The 18,994-nt window shown below is 55.0% G+C and overlaps 1 protein-coding gene across 6 annotated transcripts in view; it reads left to right on the forward strand.

Annotated features, from left to right (window-relative positions):
* The window catches only part of SCUBE3 (signal peptide, CUB domain and EGF like domain containing 3), a 106,786-nt gene that overhangs the window by 25,072 nt on the left and 62,720 nt on the right, over window positions 1-18,994 (forward strand). For all 6 annotated transcript variants that reach the window (XM_025181014.3, XM_025181018.3, XM_006115649.5 and 3 more), the window contains exon 4: window positions 12,272-12,406. In XM_025181014.3, coding sequence (XP_025036799.3) covers window positions 12,272-12,406 — 135 coding nt within the window. The remainder of the gene's footprint in view (window positions 1-12,271; window positions 12,407-18,994) is intronic.

The following is an 18,994-nucleotide window of genomic DNA, read 5'->3' on the forward strand; positions in this document are numbered from 1 at the left end:
GAGCTGCTGTCTGGCTCGGATCCTCTGTGCATGTCTTACCGACGAGCCAGCTGCAGCTATTTTGTGCATGGACCTGCCATTGATCGTATATCTGTACAGCGCCTAGCACCAGGAGCCCAGCCTGGAAAGAAGAGACTGCGATATTCATGCAGAAATAGTTATTCGTGATTCTTCTTCTCCTCGGATTAAGGACGGGTGATGTGCCTTCAAGGAGACCAAGGCCTGCCAGTGGGGCAGGAGCTGGTTGCACTGAGAGAAGGCGAGTTTCCTTCCTACGATCGTACCATCCTCCTGTGATTGTCGGAGGGGGGGAAGTAGAACCCATCAACCTCTTAAATGGGGAAGTTGAACAGAATACGACAGTCCCCCCAACATCCTAGTCTAACAGGATGGGCGTGAATCCCAAGAAATGCCCCTGGACATCTCCTGCCCCTCTTGAGTCTCTAATTCGTATTGAAGCCATGTGAGCTACCTTCCCACTGGGGTCAGTGGAACAACTCAGTGCAAACCCAGGCTGGCAGAGAACCTGCTGCATGTCTGAGTCCCTGCTGTAGCTCCTAAGAATCCTAACTGGGATGGTGCCAAGCTGAGTAAGGACCGTCTGAGACCTTCCCACCCCTGCTGCTTCCACCAGGAGCTCCCGCAACGATCAGGACACGGGGCTCACATGGGGGAGAAGGCAGCCTGGTGTCCTCCAGTCAGTTTTGAGTTTGGAGGAAATCTATGTCTGAGCTTCCCATAGCCAAGCCGCGTTTCCTTCCTTCTGCAGAGCTGGGATCTCCGGGGGGCCTTTGTGCGCCAGCAGGGGAGATGGTTCTGGCCCAAGAGCTTTGCGCGAGCGCGAAATCTTGTCTCCGTCACCAACAGAGGTTGGTCCAGCACAAGATATCATCTCACCCAGCTTGTTTCGCCGATATTCTGGGGCCACCCTGACCACAACACTGCAAACAAAAATAGAGGCAGTATGTCACTTTGCCGCTGTGGGGCTGGAATCCAGCTGCCACGACACAGATCCGGGGCTGGGCAATCCCTCTCTCTCTCATCTTGTGCCTCCTGAAGAATCTTTGGAGCCCAGGAAACTGGCTTTGGAAACGCCCAGAGCCCCGTTCCACTGGACGAGCTTACGAGGCCATGCGCAAGGTCCCCCGAATGAAACGGGAGGAGATCCGTTCTGTGCAACAGCCACTGCCTGTCCTGTCCCCAGCCCTTGGCGAACTCAGAACCAAAATACTGGGTTGCTTTTCCCATGCAGCCCATCCTAAGATTCCCCTTCCAAGGTTCGTGTGCCATGTAGTATCTGCCCTGAGATGTGCCAGGGGTCCATGCAGACAGTCCTCCTGACCAGCTCCAATTGCACTGGTTTTTCTCACTGAATTGGGAGACCGCATTCCTAGAAATGTTGCTTGTCGTCAGCAAGTCCTGGCAAGTCCACAGAAGCCGCCAGCCAAGAACAGGAGCTCCCAGCTGACTGGGCACCTTGCTGAGCGACTCATGCAGGGAATCAGTCCCGTGGTGAGAGAAGGTTTAAGCGACATCAAAATGTTGGAAGACCTAGGAAATGGAGAAGCAGGAACCAGCAGAGGTTCCTGTGGCCGGTGCAATGAGCTGTGGTCCCTACTCTCCATCGCCACCTTCCCATCTCCCTTTCCCTCCCCAGCCTCGCACCTCCTTTGCCCACCCACTCTGCATTTCCATGAAGCATTACTAGAGCTTCTCGCAACTTCTGTGATCTGCTGCCTGGTGTCCCCATCTCTGCTCAGCTCTGTGCTGGAGCGTTGCAAAAGCTTCTTTTGCTTTCCTATTTCCCCGCTGTGCCCTCAGCCTGGCCTTGCAGGGTTGCACGCAGTTACCCGGCTTGGTCACTCCCTCCCATCTTCCCCCACCGCCATGCCCTGATCCCTAGCTCAGCTGTGGTCTGCAGCCTTCTAGCCGCACCCTGATTTCCCAACTCCTGCCTATCCTCAGCTTCATGCCGCAGAACGTTATAAACTGACCAAAAAATGTATGGTGGGGACAGATTCTTTTTTAAGCCAGTTTTTGTTGTGTCTGGGCGTAACAGTAAGAATGGCAGCGACAGCTGGGAATCCTCAGAATTCTTTAAACACTGACATATCCTCAGGGAAAGGCTGATTCCCGCCCACCGCCGCTGCCTCGGGATGTCATGCCGAATGAGCATCATCCCCCAGTTATGTATTTCAGACATGTGATTGGGGAAAGCGGCTGCCAGCCCCGGATCTCATCCCCGAGGTGGGATCTGCGAGCGCCGAGCTCCTCCAGGGCTCAGCATTGGCAGTACTTCACGATCAGTCTCCGCTTGGGTGGGGGTTTTTCTTCCTGCGTAGGAGGAAGTGGAGCCCGAAGGCTGCTCCTCATTCCATGGCTGGCCCCCAGGAGTGCTGGGAAGTCAGCAGATCTCCTCGGGCCAGGAGAGAAGCTCTTTGCTTCCCAGCAGCCCTGCCCCAACCTGGAAGGCCCCCAGGTACCAGCACAGAAGGTTCTGAGATGCCAGGACAGAGAGCGAGCTGCCTGCTTCATGCAAAGTGAAAGCTGGGTGGAGAGCAGGGCAGGTGTTGCCCTGCACCAGGCTCTGCAGCTAAAAATAACACTTGCAGCCTCCTCCTGCCTTGTGCAGCTGAATGCCATGTGAGTGCTGGCCAAGTTTGTCCTCGGCCGCCCTGTCCGCAAGGCTTGCCCGGGTGGCGACACCGAGGCAGGGGGAGGTACAGTGATGTGCACGACCACACAGGCAGCCAGTGGCAGAACTGGGGACAGAATCCAGGAGATCAGCCTCAGGGAGGAGGGAGCCGATCGCACTGGTCACCACACGAGGCGCTCTCTGTCCGGGACTAGCCCCCTGAATCCTGCTGTGGAGGCCGAGGGAGCACTCAGTTCAAGGCGAGAAGTCAGGATGGGGCTAGAGCGAAGGGGCAGGTGCTCCCCATGTCTGTACACTCGCCCCCCTGCACTGCCCCGGGTGTGGGAGCTGCCAGGAGCATATCTGGGTTTGTGGGGCACACCAGCATGAGCTGCCTCCCCCAGGGGCCGTGCTGGCATGCGGGTGTGCTTCTGACAGGGACACTCTGCTCTTCCCTTACTACCTGAGAAGGGACCGGATTCACTGCCCGTTCCCACTTGAGGATCCACCTGCCAAAATAGATGAGTCAATAGCAAGTACGGGATGCAGGGAAGTTAACCAGCATCCAGGGTGGGTAAATAATCCCCAGGCCAAAACAAACCGCGCATCTGCCCACAAGGGGCTTGCACTTCCTGTCTCGCATTGTCACGGCCCGGCCAACGGAACTAGGCCACCTGCTCTCCCACAGCATCACCCCCCTTTCTCCAGCAGCAGGCTGTGTGCGCGGTGGGCGGCGGGTCGCACGCTGGGGTAGAGCAGCCACGGGGATGGAGCCGTTCACAGTCCCGCTCACATCACATCTCTGGAGAAGAGGCGGAAGCGCCCCATGTCGATTTCACTCTCATTAGCGCCTGCAGAGGGGTCGTTAGTGAGCTCATCGCCGGGGGGGTTACGCACACATGTTTTGCATTAGGCATAATCACCGGGATCTTGCCGTCTTCCCCATTAATAGCGAGCCTGAGATTTACACAGCTGAGGTGGGAGGGGCGGCCCTGCCTTCCTTTCCCGGGATATAGAGAGCCCCAGGAAAGGAAGCAAAGCCGGGATGAGGAGTGGCGGACGTCATGTATTTACAGAGATCCTGGCTCCAGCGGGAGGGCCGGAATTCCACAGGCCTTGCAATAGATGGGCAAGAAGAGGCTGCCAGAGGGAAAGGGAGCGACTGGTGGTGGAGAATAGCTGGCTTTAGATGTCCTGGGCCAACAATACTTGACTGTCAAAGCACGGGGAAGGGGGTGGTTTCATTGTTTCTTTCCCTCGTGATTAACCTCCGGCTTCGTCTTCGTTCCTTCCTGAGCTGAGGCACCTGACTGGAGCTGGGTGATGAGGACAGGATGAGCTGGGAAGCTGAGATCCTGCCTTCTCGTGCTGCATGGGGCCTACAAGGCGATCACCAGCGTGCCCCTTCTGCAAATCTCCCCCACCCCCTCCCCCAGGCGCTTGGGTGGTTGGTTTTTCAGGAGCGGGGGAAGCAGAGTAGCCCTTGGGCCGGCGAGGAGCGTATCAGGCAGGAAAAGTGCACTTCCTCGGCACACAGATCTCTCTGCTGTGCATGCAGGATCCAGTGCTCTTGGCTTGCCCATTGACGTTCCCTTCCCATTCCCTGGGTCTGTCGCTGCGATTGGCTTCTCCGCTCCTTACATTTCAGGCCGTGTCTCCTAGGTTGGGAGGTCCCCACCAGTGCAGACAGCTTCTCAGTCCCCTTGTCTCAAACGTCCCACAGCTGGTTTTCTTGGGCACCGTCTCTGGTGGCTTTTAGAGCAGCAGCAGCTGTGGCAGCCTGGAGAACCTGCTTCCAACCAGTCTGCCCCTCCTGGATAATTGGCCAAGAGCAGGGTTAGACAATTGACAGGCCGTGCTCTCGCTTTCCTCGTCTCCCGGGAGGAAAGGTTTCACAGCGAGCCACGTGTCTATGCTGGGCTTCCTGGCCTGAGACCGTGGCCCAGGCAGCCAGCTCTCAGTGGCGTTAGGAACCGAATGGTGGGAACACAATCCTGTGTTGCGTGTATAAGGGCGCCTTTCAGGCCAGGTCATCAGTGGGTGCAAGCACTGTAGCTATGCCAGTTTATACCAGGGGCTGGCCCTTTGCCTGTAGCTCCCAAGGGAGGGTACATCTCCATTATCCCCATTTCACAGGCAAGGAAACTGAGGCTGAGTGTTGCATTGGTCAGAATGGGATTTACCCGGGAAGGCTGATACCCAAATGCATCTGTTAGCGTTTAAGGGGCCACTGGACTCCTCTTTGGTTTTGCAGATACAGACGGACACTGTTACTCCTCTGCCACTGAGGCTGTCTTCACTGCCAAAAGTGGAGTTCTGTCCATCTTTCTAGAGAATTACCTTGATGTAAAATTCTGGTGGAGACAATGCACAGATAGTTATTACCTAGAGCTGGCTAGTTAGGGTCAAACCTGCACCCTGCACTAAGGGTTTATCTTGCCTGGCTGCATCCCAAAAAAAACTCCAGTGCCTTTTTCTGCAGCAAGGCCTGGCCTAAGGCCCAGCGAGACCCCATGACTTGCTTAGGGCATTGCAGTGAGTCAGCGACAGACCTGGAAGTAGATCCTAGGCGACCCGATTCCCAGCCCTGTATGCTGACAATGCTATCTCTGCCAGCTCACACCCGCAGCATGGGGCCCAAGCCTCCATGCCAGAGCCTCCTGCAACAAGCCACTGGCTTCAGGCTTTGGGGAAGTGTGTGGTGAGGTCTGAGTAGCGGGCTGAGCCCTGGGTTGCCCCTTCTGGACTTTTAGAGGGTTGTGTGCAATGTAGACGTTATTAAAGGAAATTCTGCCAGTCAGCCCCTACACCCTCCCTCTCCCCCGGTACGATCTTGAGTAACCTTTTGAACCAGGACAGGAATTCTAGCCCTGTCCCACTGCAGTGGCCTTTTGGCTTCTGGCTTTGTTACGTTTAATAAAACAGGCATTAGGGGCTGTGGAGCTGCGTTTCAACCCTTGGTTTTGAGCCGGTGCCTTGTTGTTCTTGTGCCGAGCTTGACGGAGAAGTGGCAGGACATTGAGCTCTTGTTATAAATAAGGGATTTGAAGGGAGTTATTGGCATGAACCGAACACAGCTCAGCTAGGACAAAACTCAAGCTGAGGAAACAAACCTCCTGCCACTAAATGGGACACCCTTTCTGTCTAGCTGCTGGCTTTCCAAGCTGGCTACTGGAGAGAAACTGGCTGGCGTGAGCTTAGTCCACAGGACAGCAAGAGCAAAGAAAATTTCCAGGAGCAAAATGCTGCAGTAGGAGGACAAATTCAAATGCCTCTTTTGAGGTGATCTGGTTGATTATTTTTTAATCCTCGCTCAGTCCCTAGGTCAAGCTACCTGGGGCTGTTGTCTAGGTTATGTTTCCTAAGCTAAACAAGTATAAGCTGGGGTCAGGACTGTCCTGATCCATACACAGAATATGCAGCCATGTAGGGCACCCAAAAATTTGGGGCACCGCTGGGTCTTAAAGTCCACCCTTTGCCTCCTCCTGCCCCTGTTCTGTAGCTCTGCTACCTTTGGAGAGGATCTAGTTAACTTCCAAGTGACAACCCCGGCCGGCATGATTAGCAGGACACTGAACCTGAGAGAGAGCCAGTCAAGTGGTCATGAAGCCATATGCCAACCCCAGGGCTGCACTGTCGCGTTCTGAATTCACTGTGCTAGTCGACAGGACCTTGGTTTAAAATGTGCTTTAAAACGATTTCATTCGTGTGCGGCTGAAGGTTTTAAAATCCTATCGCTAAAAACATGTCACTCCCCCCTCTCCCTCCGGGGCTGCCATCGGGCACGGGGCACCAGTTCATTAGTACTGCCTAGTAGTACTGCCTAAATCCTAAGGACGGCCCTAGCTGGGGAAGTGTGTGGCTGGGGGCATGTCCCTGGGGCACCGGGGTGGGAGCAGTGCTCCAGTCCGTGGCGTTCCTTTTGGGTGTCAGAGCTGAGCCATCGCCAGAATTCCCTGGTGGAAGGGAAGCTCCCAGGTGGCCCTTGCCTGTGCCACTCCATCCCCAGGCTTGGGGAGGGGGGTTGGTGGGAGCATGCCAAGGTGGGTGATGCTCAGCTGGCTTACAGTCCCTGAGAGCCATCTGGCCTAGGTGGGAATAGGAATTCAGGAGAGTGCAGGTGTGCCCGAGACCTGGAACTGGTTCTCCTTGCTCAGCAAAGAAACGGGGCTGCTGCCTTTTTGTGGGGTGCAGGTCCCTTGTGCTCAGGGCAGACCCCGCAGGGATTCTAGCCAGTTCCTAGCTCGGGGAGCCATGATCTGCTGAGTTGTATTCCCTCTGTAGTTGCAATTGGCTCTGACTCAACTGTTGTCTGGCCTCACCACGCTGTTCAGAAGCTGTTGATTCAGTGGCTGCATTGCAGTGGTGGGTGAAGTACCTCTTCATCGGGGCACTGGAAGGATGAGCAGAGAGGTGCTATGCCAGTGAAGTAGCAGAGGAAAACGGGGCGTGGGGGAAAGGCTGGGATACTGTGACATGCCCCCTGGAAGTTGTTAGGCTGGCCGGTCGCCCTGCTCGCCTGCCCAGCATCTCAGCCTGAGTGTCTGCCTAAGTGTAACGAGAAGTCCTGTGGCATTTTATAGACTAACCGATTTATTGGACCGTAACCTTCGTGGGCAAAGACCCACTTCGCTCCAGTAAATCTGGTAGCCTGTAATGTGCCACAGGACTTCTCTTTGTTCTTGCAGATTCAGACTAACACGGCTACCCCTCTGATACTTGCCGAAGTGTGTGTCTGTGTAAGTGTGTGTCCACAGATGTGTGTGTGTGTGTGTGTGCAGCTGTCTCTGTGGGAGTGCACATGTGTGTCTGTAAGGAGGAGCCTGCGGACTGTGTGCATCCTTGTGCCTGTGTATGGGGGAGCGTGTGTGTATTTTAATTAGCTGCTCAGACATTTGCTCGGGTTTTCGGGCCTGATGTGGAATTCTTTCACTCTGCACTCTGTCATCAACCTGCTAGTCCAGCTTTTCCGGAGTCCGCTCCGTAGCCCCACTGCTGATGTCCAAGGAGCTCAGCTTTCCTCTTAACTGCTGGGCTTGAAACGCTCGAGTTCACAGGAGGTTTTCTTTGGCACTGGGCCTCTCGCCTCTCATCCTGATGCTTTCCCTGCATGGCTGTGGGGGAGAGCTCTGGTCCATTTCTCTGCAGCTCTTCATGGCTCTCTACAAGAAGGTCCAGGCAGGAAAGATCTCAAGATTTGTCCACAGATCTAAGCATTTCAGGCCACGGTGATAAGCTTCAACTGTGTAGCCTAACTGCAGCCCGGGGGCTTGCATGAGCCTTTGCTGTAAGCTGACCTGGTGTCTCCGAAGAGAAGAGAGGCTGAGAATTCTGTCCCCAGATATACTGGAATAATCCCTCCATAGGCAGAGTTACTGCTCGGGGAGGTGCAGAATGACACGGCGAGTGCTCAGACATCCCTGGATTCCCCTCTGACAGAACAGCAGCATGTTCATTTTGGGCAGGAAAGGGGCCAGCTGAGCCCTCTCGCTTTCTGCTGAGCTTGGTCCATTTTGCTGCTTTCTCTTCCCCATCCCACTTCCTCAGACCTCTTGCGTCCTGTCTGACGCCTGGATGGGGTGACAAGTCCTCGTGTCTTTCTGTGCCCAGATTCCCGTTCAGGGAATGAGCACAGGGCACGGGAGGAGAAATACAGCCGTGATTGCAAAGCGCTCACGTACTGTGGGAACGGAGGCCTGATAAGCACTGAAGCGAGGCGGTGAGGTTCTGGGACAGAGACTTGCCTTTGTGTGACTCTTCTGTACAGCACCCGACACAGTAGGGCCCGCATCCCCTGCTGCAGTTCCTGGGTATCACTGCAGTAATGGGGAGCCATTCCAGCTGCAGCGGGTCCTACTGTCACCCTTCCCCTACAGGGTGGTGTTTCTTGCAGCTAATAAGTGAGTGCACCTCCAAGGCAAGGTGGGTGCTCTTCTGTCTGTTGAGCCAGCCTTCATTTCTGACCCTGCCCTAGCTCCGAGGTCCTTGCTCTCGGGCCATGTGAAGAATGTCTCTGTGGCTCATTCAGAAGTGCAGCTCTTCACATGCCCATTGGGTTTGCATGCTTGTGCCGCTAGAAGAGGTTCATGCCCCGCCCCCCGTAGCTGTCGTTCAGGTCTGGGTAGCAATTTGCTGGGACCGTGGCAGTCTGATAAACCTGTGGGCTGTAGCGCGGACGGGCTGAGATGCTGAATGCTGACAGGGGATGTCAGGGGACCCGTGGGGCTGACAGCTCTGGGTTGGCTTGCACAGCCTCACCCGTGGCTGGCAGAGAGATGAGGTGGGAGAGATCTCAGTCAAGGTCATGGGGAGTCAGAGGTCTGCCCTAGAAGCTCAGCACCTCAGGGGGCGCTCCCCAGACCTCTGTCAGCCATTTCAGGGGAGTGGCTGGAAATGATCTTCAGTGTGTGTGTTCCTTCCACAGCCTCTGCTCCCGCGGTGCTCGTGCTGGAGGCACGGTGCTCCAAGCAATTGCCACCAGCTCCAAGGTCATTCCTGCTTCTCGCCCAGGCTGTGGAGCAAGGGAGACTGCAGCTCCCCTTCCGGCCAAGCTGCTGCTCGCAGCAAGCAAACAGCCTTTGGGCTTAGTTGTATTAAACCAAAATGAGAAGAAGGGCATAGCAAGTGGGGGTCTGCAGGGACGGGGTCTGTTCAGTACCTTCATCAACTGTGTAGCTAATGGCATAAAGCAGGGCTCGGGGTGGGGAACCTTTCTGGAGTCAGGTGTCAGGGAGAAAACACAGTCGGGGGCAGCACACAAGTGAGAAGCAAAAAAACCCCAAAAAACCCAAACCCTCACTGCCATAGCACCCGACCGAGAAGGAGGAATACTGTCCCCACATTCCCCTCCCACACCAGAGCTTAGGGGGGCCCAGCCTACTAGATTTTGTGTGCTCCAGCCCCGCGGTGGGGCATCAAGGGGGCTGGAATGCCAGGGTGGGCTCCCCAAGGCTGGGGGTAGAGGGGCTGAGCCTCGAGGGCCCGATTCAAGCAGGCAAGGAGCTGCATCCTGCCCCCAGGCCTGAGGTTCCCCACCCTTGGCATAGAGAGTTTGCAGATGATCCCAATTGGGAGGGGTTGCAAGTGAAAGGGTTATAGTTCAAAATGATCTGGACAAAATGGAGACATGGTCTGAAGTAAGTAGGAAGGAACGATCAGTTGCACACATACAGAAGGGGAAGCGACTCTCTAGGAAGGAGTACGGCAGAAAAGGAGCCAGGGGTCAATATGAGCTAAGTATGAGTCAACAGTGTGTCACTTGCAAAAAAGCAAACATGATTCTGAGATGCATTAGCAGGTGTTTTGGGAGCAAGAGAGAAGTTATTCTTACACTCTGCTCTGTGCTGGTTAGACCTCACCTGGAGTATTGGGCGCCACATTTCAAGCAAGATGTGGAGACATGGGAGAGGGTCCAGAGAAGAGCAACAAAAATGATTAAAGATCTAGAAAACATGAGCTATGAGGGAAAGCTGAAAGAATTGGGCTTTTTTAGCGTGGAAAAAAGAAGACACCAAGAGGACTTTCTAGTAGCTTTCAAGTACCTGAAAGGGTGTTAGAAGGAGGAGGGTGAAAACTTATTCCTCTTAACCTCTGAGGATAGGACAAGAAGCAAGGGGCTTAAACTGCAGCAAGGGAGGTTTAGGTTGGACACTAGGAAAAACTTCCTAACTGTCAGGGTGGTTAAACACAGGAATAAATTGCCTAGGGAGGTTGTGGAATCCCCATCACTAGAGATAATTAAGAGCAGGATAGATAGACTTCTACCAGGGAGGCTTGGTCCTGCCATGAGGACGAGACTGGACTTGATTTCTGAAGGTCCCAGTTCTAGTGTTCTATGAAAATAGGCAAGAGGGCAGCAGCGAGGCCAAGCTGCTGGGGAATCTGAGTCTATTCAGAATTCATTCTCCAGGTGAGGTTGCTTGGCTCCAATTGACCAACATCTGGCATTTTCAGGCCTGTAAAAGGGCCGGAGAAATTTGCTGGGAAGCATTTTGGCCCAGCTGTTCAAACCCAGAACCTAAAGTGAGGCTCCAAAGGCCACATTCAGGCTGTGAATATGGGGTAGGGCTCTCAGAAATGCTAAACAGCCGGCCAGCATGGCTTCCCAGGGATCCAGCACTAAGGTACCAACATGCCGGACATTCACCAGGCAGGGAGGGCGAGGAGGGAATTAGCAGGTGCTCAGCGCCCATCGGCAACCAAGCTCTTCTCTTCACCCCTCCCTCCAGCACCTCTCCTTCACTGGAAGCCCTGCTGATCTACACCTTCCCCTCCCTCCCAGCATCTCCCACCACCAGAGGCTCTGGGAGGGAGTGGGGGAGGGAGGATGCAGTGTGCTTAGGAAGGGGGTGGAAAGAGGTGAGGTGGGGTGGAGGCTTGGGGGAAGAGGTGCCTCCACCTTTGGAAGGGGTGGGGGCAGAGCAGGCGCGGGAAGAGTGGAGCACCCTTCCCTATGGTGAGAGCAGAAGTGGGCGCCTGTGCTCTCGCAGACAAACCCCTGGCCCCTCACGTCGTCCTAGCTGTGGGGAGGGGACAGAGCCTGTGGCCAGATCTGCCCTATGGGGGAAGGTCGAATTAAGACGTGCAACTCGAGTTTCTGCGCGGTCTCCGCAGCCTCTTCCCGTGCGTCTCGTGTTGTGTCTTGAGCTCAAACAGGGACCCAAGAGTCCGGGCTCCTGGGCTCTTCCTCCTCGTCCGCCAGAGAGTGCCTGTGTGACCCTGTCTCTGACCCACAGGTTCCCTGTGTTTGAGCAGGGGTTAGACCTGCCAAACATGCCCACCGAGAGTGGGGCAACAGGGGCGATTGATTCTAAAGGGTCCTGGGACTCCAGCCGCTGCTGTGACAGCCCTGAGCCCTTTAGTCGCTGCCGGAGGGCTGCGTGGCATGCTCCGGGCAGCTCTTAGGGCTGCCTGCGGAGGTGGGAGTGACGCATGGTGCACTCCAGGCAGGACTGGGGGGGACATGCCAGGGACCGGACATGAGAGCTGCCTGGAAAAACAGGGGTGCCACGTGACACGTTGGGGGGGCCATGCTGCGATTTGGGCAGTGCTGAGGGCTGGCTGCCCTTGGCCCTGCCTGAGGCCCGTCCCTGTGGAGCTGGGACTCTCTCACCTTGCCCAGGGGCCTGGCATGGCTCTTGGCTCTGGTTGTCAGGCTTAATTAGCCCTGCTGTTAACCAACTCCGTGCCTGCGCTGCAGTGGTTTACAGGGGCGGGTAAGTTCCCCATCCCATCTGTATAGAGGGATCAGGCACGGCACAGAGAGAGTAGGGGACTTGTTCAAGGCTCCACAGGGAGTCAGTGGCAGAGTCCGGACCAAAACCCAGGTGTCCTGTCTCCCGGTGGCCTGGCTGCTGAGAAATGCCCTCCCCTCGGTGCCTCCATGTAACCATTGTGTGCCTCTGTCTCCCCACTGATAATACTGGTGGCTTTCGTCTATGCTGTTTGAGGCTTTTCTAAAACACTGGCAGGTTCCATGGCAGGCGTCTGGGGGAGCCCTTGGCATCAGAGCACGGGGGAGTACCGTACTGCCTCCCGCCGTGCTGCAGGGCGGTGTCTTTGTGCAGCTGTCCTGAGACCGAGGGTGAGTGCCCAGGTGAACACTACCCTGATTCCCTCTCTCACTTGCCCTTGCAGATCTGGATGAGTGCTCGGAGGGGAACGGAGGCTGCCAGCAAACCTGTGTCAATATGATGGGCAGCTACGAGTGCCACTGCCGGGACGGCTTCTTCCTGAGTGACAACCAGCACACCTGCATCCAGCGCCCGGAAGGTTGGTCTTTAATGTCTCTAGCTCCCAGCCCAGTCTCTGAGCGCTTCCTGCCTCCCCTGTGTCGACTGCAGTGTGCAAGGACAGGCAGTCACTCGGACTCCAGCAGTGTCTCAGGCAAGAGGGGCTGTGAGCGAGGCGCTGTGACAGCCCCCAGCATGGCTGCACCGGTGCAAAGCCCTGCTTTCAATGGGCAAAGCCCAGGTGGGGCTTTTTTTGGCTGGCCATTGATTAGGAATCGGGCCCGATTCCTGTGATATAGACACGGTCGTCTTAGCCGCGATGACTCTCACTCACGTGCAAAGAGTTGCACCGATTCCTAAGGCAGGCCGGGAACAATCCCCTTTGCATATCAGCCAGGACTGTGGGGTCCAGCCACCTCCTTCTGAGGCCCCCAGCAGGAATCAGCTGTTGGGATTGGGTGAGCAGCTGTCTCATGTAGGGGCAAAGGCTGGATATTGACAAGCCTCGGTCTTCCCTTCATGTTGTATGTGTTCATGTGTCTCCTGGTCCTGGCAGAAAGCTCTCTGACTCACACTGATGTGTACATTTTGCTTTAGTGCACCAGGCTGGGGAAACCCACCCCTTGGCATTACAGGGTTAAAGCTCCATCATCTGTCCTTAGGCACCGGATTTATTGGCTGTGCCCAGTGTATGCTGGACACTTGTGTGGCGCGCCGCTCAGGAGAGATTCCAATGCCACCAGCTGATTAGCAGGGCGACTGCAGCGAGAGTAGCATTTCTACTGGTGGTGCACATTCACACATGCCTTGGTGCACACCAAAATGTATTCCACGCATGTATGGAAAAGATTAGAGGGAACCTTGACTGCATCCTCAGTCTAATCAGTGGCATCAGAGCAATTTTTATAGTGAGGGTGCTGAAGGCAAAAACCATATAATTGGATTGTTATTACTAATTAAGCTGGGGTGCAGCAGCACCATAAAGTTGGAGTGTTCTAGCACCTGTGTGTCTACTTTACTTTAGCTGAGGATTTATACTATGCCCATCACCATTGTATCTGGCCTCATACCAAGGCATCCATCTTCTTTATAGACTCATAGAATTGGAAGATACTTCAGGAGTCATTGAGTCAAGTCCCTGCCCAAAGCAGGACCAATCCCAACTCAATCAACCCAGCCAGGGCTTTGTCAAGCCAGGACGTAAAAACCTCTAGGGATGGAGATTCCACCCCCTCCCTAAGGAACCCAGCCCAGTGCTTCCCCACCCTCCTAGGGAAATATCCATCCTAGGCCTCCCCCAGCTTGACACCATTGCTCCTCGTTCCACCATCTGTCACCACTGAGAAAAGCCTCTCTCCATCCTCTTTGGACCCCCCTTCAGGAAGTTGAAGGCTGCTACCAAATCCCCCCTCGCTCTTCTCTTCTGCAGACTAAACAAACCCAAATCCCTCAGCCTCTCCTCGTAAGTTACCTGCTTCAGCCCCTTCATCATTTTCGTTGCCCTCCGCTGGACCCTCTCCAATGTGTCCACATCATTTCTGTAAAGGAGAGCCCAGAATTGGATGTAGTACTTCAGATGTGGCCTCACCAGTACCTAATAAAGGGGAATAATCACTTCCCTAGATCTGCTGGAAATGCTCCTCCTAATGCACCCTAATATGTCATTAGCCTTCTTGGCTACAAGGGCGCCCTGTTGACTCCTATCCAGCTTCTCATCCACTGTAACCCCAGGTTCTTTTCTGCAGAACTGCTACTTAGCCTGTCGGTCCCCAGCCTGTAACAATGATTGGGATTCTTCTGACTCTGCACTTGTCCTTGTTGAACCTCATCAGATTTCTTTTGGCCCAGTCCTCCAATTTGTCTAGGTCACTCTGGACCCTATCCCTGCCTTCTAGTGTATCTACCTCTCCCCCTAGCTTGGTGTCATCTGTAAACTTGCTGAGGGTGCAATCCATCCCCTCATCCAGGTCATTAATAAAGATGTTGAACAAAACCAGTCCCAGAACTGATCCTTGGGGCACTCCTCTTGATCCTGACTGCCAGCCAGATTTTGAGCCGTTGATCACAACCCATCGATCCCGACTATCGAGCCAGCTTTCTATCCACCTTATAGTCCATTTATCCAATCCATGCGTCCTTAACTTGCTGGCAAGAATAATGTATGAAAAGCCTTGCTAAAGTCAAGGTATATCACATCCACCGTCTTCCCCATGTTCACAGGGCCAGTTACCTTGTCAAAGAAGGCAATCAGGTTGATCAGGCATGACTTGCCCTTGTTGAATCCTTGTAGATTGTTCCTGATCACTTTCATCTCTTCCAAGTGCTTCAAAATGCATTCCTTGAGGCTCCCCTCCATGATTTTTCTAGGGACTGAGGTGAGGCTGACTGGTCTGTAGTCCCTGGATTTTTAAAGATGGGCAATACATTTGCCTTTTTCCAGTCATCTGGGATTTCCTCCGATTGCCATGAGTTTTCAAAGATAATGGCCAAGGGCTCTGCAGTCACATCAGCCAACTCCCTCAGCACCCTCGGAAACATTAGTTCCACCCCCGTGGATTTGTGTATTTCCAACTTTTCTCCATAGTTCTTAACCTGTTCTTTCTTCACGGTGGGCTGCCTGTCTCCTTCCCATACTGTGTTCCCTAGTGCAGCAGTCTGGGAGCTGACCTAGTCTGTGAAGACAGAGGCAAAGAATGCATTGAGTACTTCAGCTTTTCCCACATCTGCTGTCACTAGGTTACCTCCCTCATCCCCACGCTCTCCCTGAACACCCTCTTAATGCTAACAGGCCTGTAGAATCATAGAACACTAGAACTGGAAGGGACCTCGAGGTCATTAAGTCCAGTCTCCTGCCCTCATGGCAGGACCAAGCACCATCTAGGCCATCCCTGAGCATCTCTTCCATTCGTCCATCAGCGGTGAAGGGGGCAGTGGTCATCCCAGGTCAGCGGGTGGAACGGCTGTTGCAGCCAGTTGTTCTCTAGACACTTACTAGAGCAAGACGCCTGTTGTGCTGTGCCACGGCAGCCTTTGAGCGTGGCTGGTTTGGGTTACACCAGCGTGGCAGTTGTGCCGAGCAGCAGCCTTGCGGGGTGCTTGGGTGGCTGTGTTTGGAGGCTGGCGTTTGGTCCACAGTCAGGGTGTTTTATTAAAGGAAAAGGTACCAAAGAACTGCACACCAATCCACAGGACTCGTCTTTGCTTGCCAGCACTTACGCTGATCCTGCCGTCTCCTTGTTGGTTCTAATCTCTCTCTCTATAAAACACTTTTTAGGACAACAAAGTGATGTCATGTGTCACTCTGCATCCCACAGACCCTCTCTCCACCCGAAGCCACATGGCCTCCCCTTCCCTGCTGTGCCCACCCCGCTCTAGCCCTTGAAATTCCCCTTATCTCCTGTGTGAGGCACATCCCTTCTGCAGCCCAGCAAGCCCCTTCCATGCCGAGCTGACCCGCGTGGCACATTACTGGGCCCGTCTGCTCTGCAGAGTCATCCAGACAGCCCATGTCTAAGCCCTGGCCCAGCCAATGTTGGACGCCCAGAAAACGGGGTGGATTCTTGGTCGGCTGGAGTCCAGAAGGAAGGCTGTGACGGTGGGCGATAGGCTGGAGGCACTCGGTCTGTTTGCAGCACCGTGTATGTATGCCAGCCTGGGTCAGATCACTCTCCCTGCCTGTTTGAAATCAGCAGCCCCCGGCAACAAGCCTTGCAGGCTCCAGTTGAGTAATTGATCTCCAGCCTCCTGGAGATGTGGCGGAGACCTCGAGCTTCCTGACCTTTCCCAGGAAGGAGGAACCACCCCCGGGTAGCATGCCTGAGCCTGTGATGGAGAGGGACAGCTGAATAGCAATGGGGAAGTACCGAAAAGGGTGCTATAAGGAGGAGGGAGACAAATTGTTCTCTGTAAACTGTGAGGACAGGACAAGAAGCAAAGGGCTTAAACTGCAGCAAGGGAGGTTTAGGTTGGACATCAGGAAAAACTTCCTGCCTGTCATGGTGGTTAAACACTGGAATAAGTTGCCTAGGGGGGTTGTGGAATCTCTGTCACTGAGGATATTTAAGAGCAGGTTGGACAGACACCTGTCAGGGATGGTCTAGACAGTGCTTGGTCCTGCTGTGAGGGCAGGGGACAGCACTTGATCTCTCGGGGTCCCTTCCAGTTCTAGTGTGCTAGGCAGGAGGTTTGGAAATGGCCAGTCTTGCATTAGGAAGCGTGAGGCTGTGTCCATGTCCCCACTGGAGCGATAGTCCCTCATGAGGCTAAAGAAGCCCCTTTTCCTGGTGGTTTCATTGTGGCTGACGACTGTTGCCATTGAAAGTAGGAAGGCTGAGGAGGTGCACGGCCTTTCCCTGCTTCCAGATTGCTAAACAGGAGAGCAGCTCATCCATGCGAAGCAGGAGACAGGCCGGATGCAGGATCACTGCACGTGTCCTGAGGAGAGAGCGAAAGAGGCGCAGACGGAAGGAGGAAAACGATCTTAGGGGAGGGAGAAGGACTGTGAGGTGTGAGTGTCCCAAAAGAAAGAATGGTCAGTAAGTTGACAGTCTGCCTGAGGCCCTGCTGAGGTAGGCAAGTGCAGAGCCGGGCTGGCTGCATTTCAGTGTGGCGTGCAAGGGGTGGGACATGGCTACGAGCTGGCTTGCTAGCATTCCCCAAGGGCCTACCTGCACAGCTGTACACATGGGGCCTGGTTACTACATCCGCCTGGGGAGCGCAGGGTGGTGGGTTCAAGTTCCGCCCACCCTGGGAGTTGGCTCTGGCATTTGGAAAGCAGGATAATGGACCTGCTGAAGATAGGGAGGTGGAGTGGGATCTCCAGTGAACTCGGGGATAGGGCATCAGCCTCTGGAGCTCATGGTGGTGGGCTCATTCCCACCCCGCTAAGCCCACTGAGGCAGCGGCCTGGCAGCCAACACCAGTTGCTCCAGGGATGGAGCTATTAGGAAAGCAGAATAAGGGACATCCTGAAGGTAGGGAGGTGGGGTGGGTTCTGGAGTGGCTTAGGGATAGGGCCTTAGTCCATTCCCCCCCAGCAGCCCGCGTCCCACTCCACCCACCCTGGGAGCAACCAGACAGCCCACACAGGATAGATAAGGGACTTGGTGGAGGTGGGCTGGGCTCTTGTGGGGAGTAGGGGATATGGCATTTGCTCAGGGCAGTGAGCTCAAGTCCCACTGACACATGCCAAGTGGGGCTCAAAATCAGAGCCCGTGAGCAGAAAGCATCTCTAGAAGAATGTTTGCACAGAGGGATGAGTGCGGCTGTGAGACCAAGGCATCGATGTGACAGGCCACAGATCAGGAGGGGAAGCAGAGCAGGTCATGATTGTCCTAGTGCCACTATGCGGTGGAGCTTCAAGGACTCACCTGTTGCCAAAGGGGGTGCCAGCTGCGCCCCTGACCTCGACAGTGGCTCTGCACAGAAGGGCTGCCAGGGTTGCAGTTCTATCACTATTCAGGGTTGCAGTTTGTTATTAGCATCTCCACTGTGTTGTTAGCTAGTAACTTACATTCCCTGTCATGCCAAGCATTTTACAGGCTCCGTGCAGGGGGACTGCTGCCTCTTCCTGAACATGCAGGCATCCCCAAAGGGGAAGACAGCAGCTGTCCAATAGCTCAGCACAGCGCTTTAGAGGAGCGAGTGGAGAAGAATCCGGTGCGCAGGTGAAATTGCCAGCTGCTGCTCTCCTAACCTGGAGCGGGGCCAGCAAGCCAGAACACACATTCTCCCTCTCTGGCATGAAGTCTTAGGGCATCTTTAATGACGGCATATGTCCTGAGGGTGCACCGTCTTTGGGCATTGCATCCGTACCAACTTGGACGAGAGAGTCAGCAGCAGGCGCGCTCAGCAGCACCTGGAGTTGGTTTTTGGAGGGCTCCCAACAATGCACTAACCCAGCGTTGCTGGAGAGAGCTGCCAGGATCAGACTCCAAGGCGGTGTGGCTGCAGGTTGCATAAGGAGGGCTGGTCGTAAATGGAAGCAATAAAAAGCAAGAGAAGCCACTGTTTGGATGAGAGGCAAAGAGCTGTGGGCGGTTTTTCCCACCAACAAGCCGTCCAGAAGTGCTGAGTGTGCAGAGCAGATCTCAGAGGGCAGGGCTGGCAGGGCAGGGCTGACACATGGTAACAAAAGAGAGATGGAGTGTTGGGACCAGAGAGAGGAATCTCCCTCAAGCGACAGAATTGGGGCCACAGAAAAAGAGCTAGGTCTGAGCACAGTGAGAAGTTCCAGAGCCAGCGCGGAGGCCAGGACTGGTGTGGTTTGAACCCAGGACAGTGGTAATTATGGACAATGTGGCTTGCCTGCCACTGCTGCTAGTGATGATCACCAGTATCTTGAGCAGCTCTGCAGTGGTGTGGCCGTGGCGGGGATGCGAGGACGGTGTGAACACAGCAGGGAGCAGCTCTGCGCTGGCGTGGCCGTGGCGGGGATGCGAGGACGGTGTGAACACAGCAGGGAGCAGCTCTGCGCTGGCGTGGCCGTGGCGGGGATGCGAGGACGATGTGAACACAGCAGGGAGCAGCTCTGCGCTGGCGTGGCCGTGGAGGGGATGTGAGGACGGTGTGAATACAGCAGGGAGCAGCTCTGCGCTGGCGTGGCCGTGGTGGGGATGCGAGGACGGTG

This window comes from Pelodiscus sinensis, chromosome 27 (genome assembly GCF_052426305.1).
Source record: "Pelodiscus sinensis isolate ZL-2025 chromosome 27, ASM5242630v1, whole genome shotgun sequence".
NCBI lineage: Eukaryota > Metazoa > Chordata > Testudines > Trionychidae > Pelodiscus > Pelodiscus sinensis.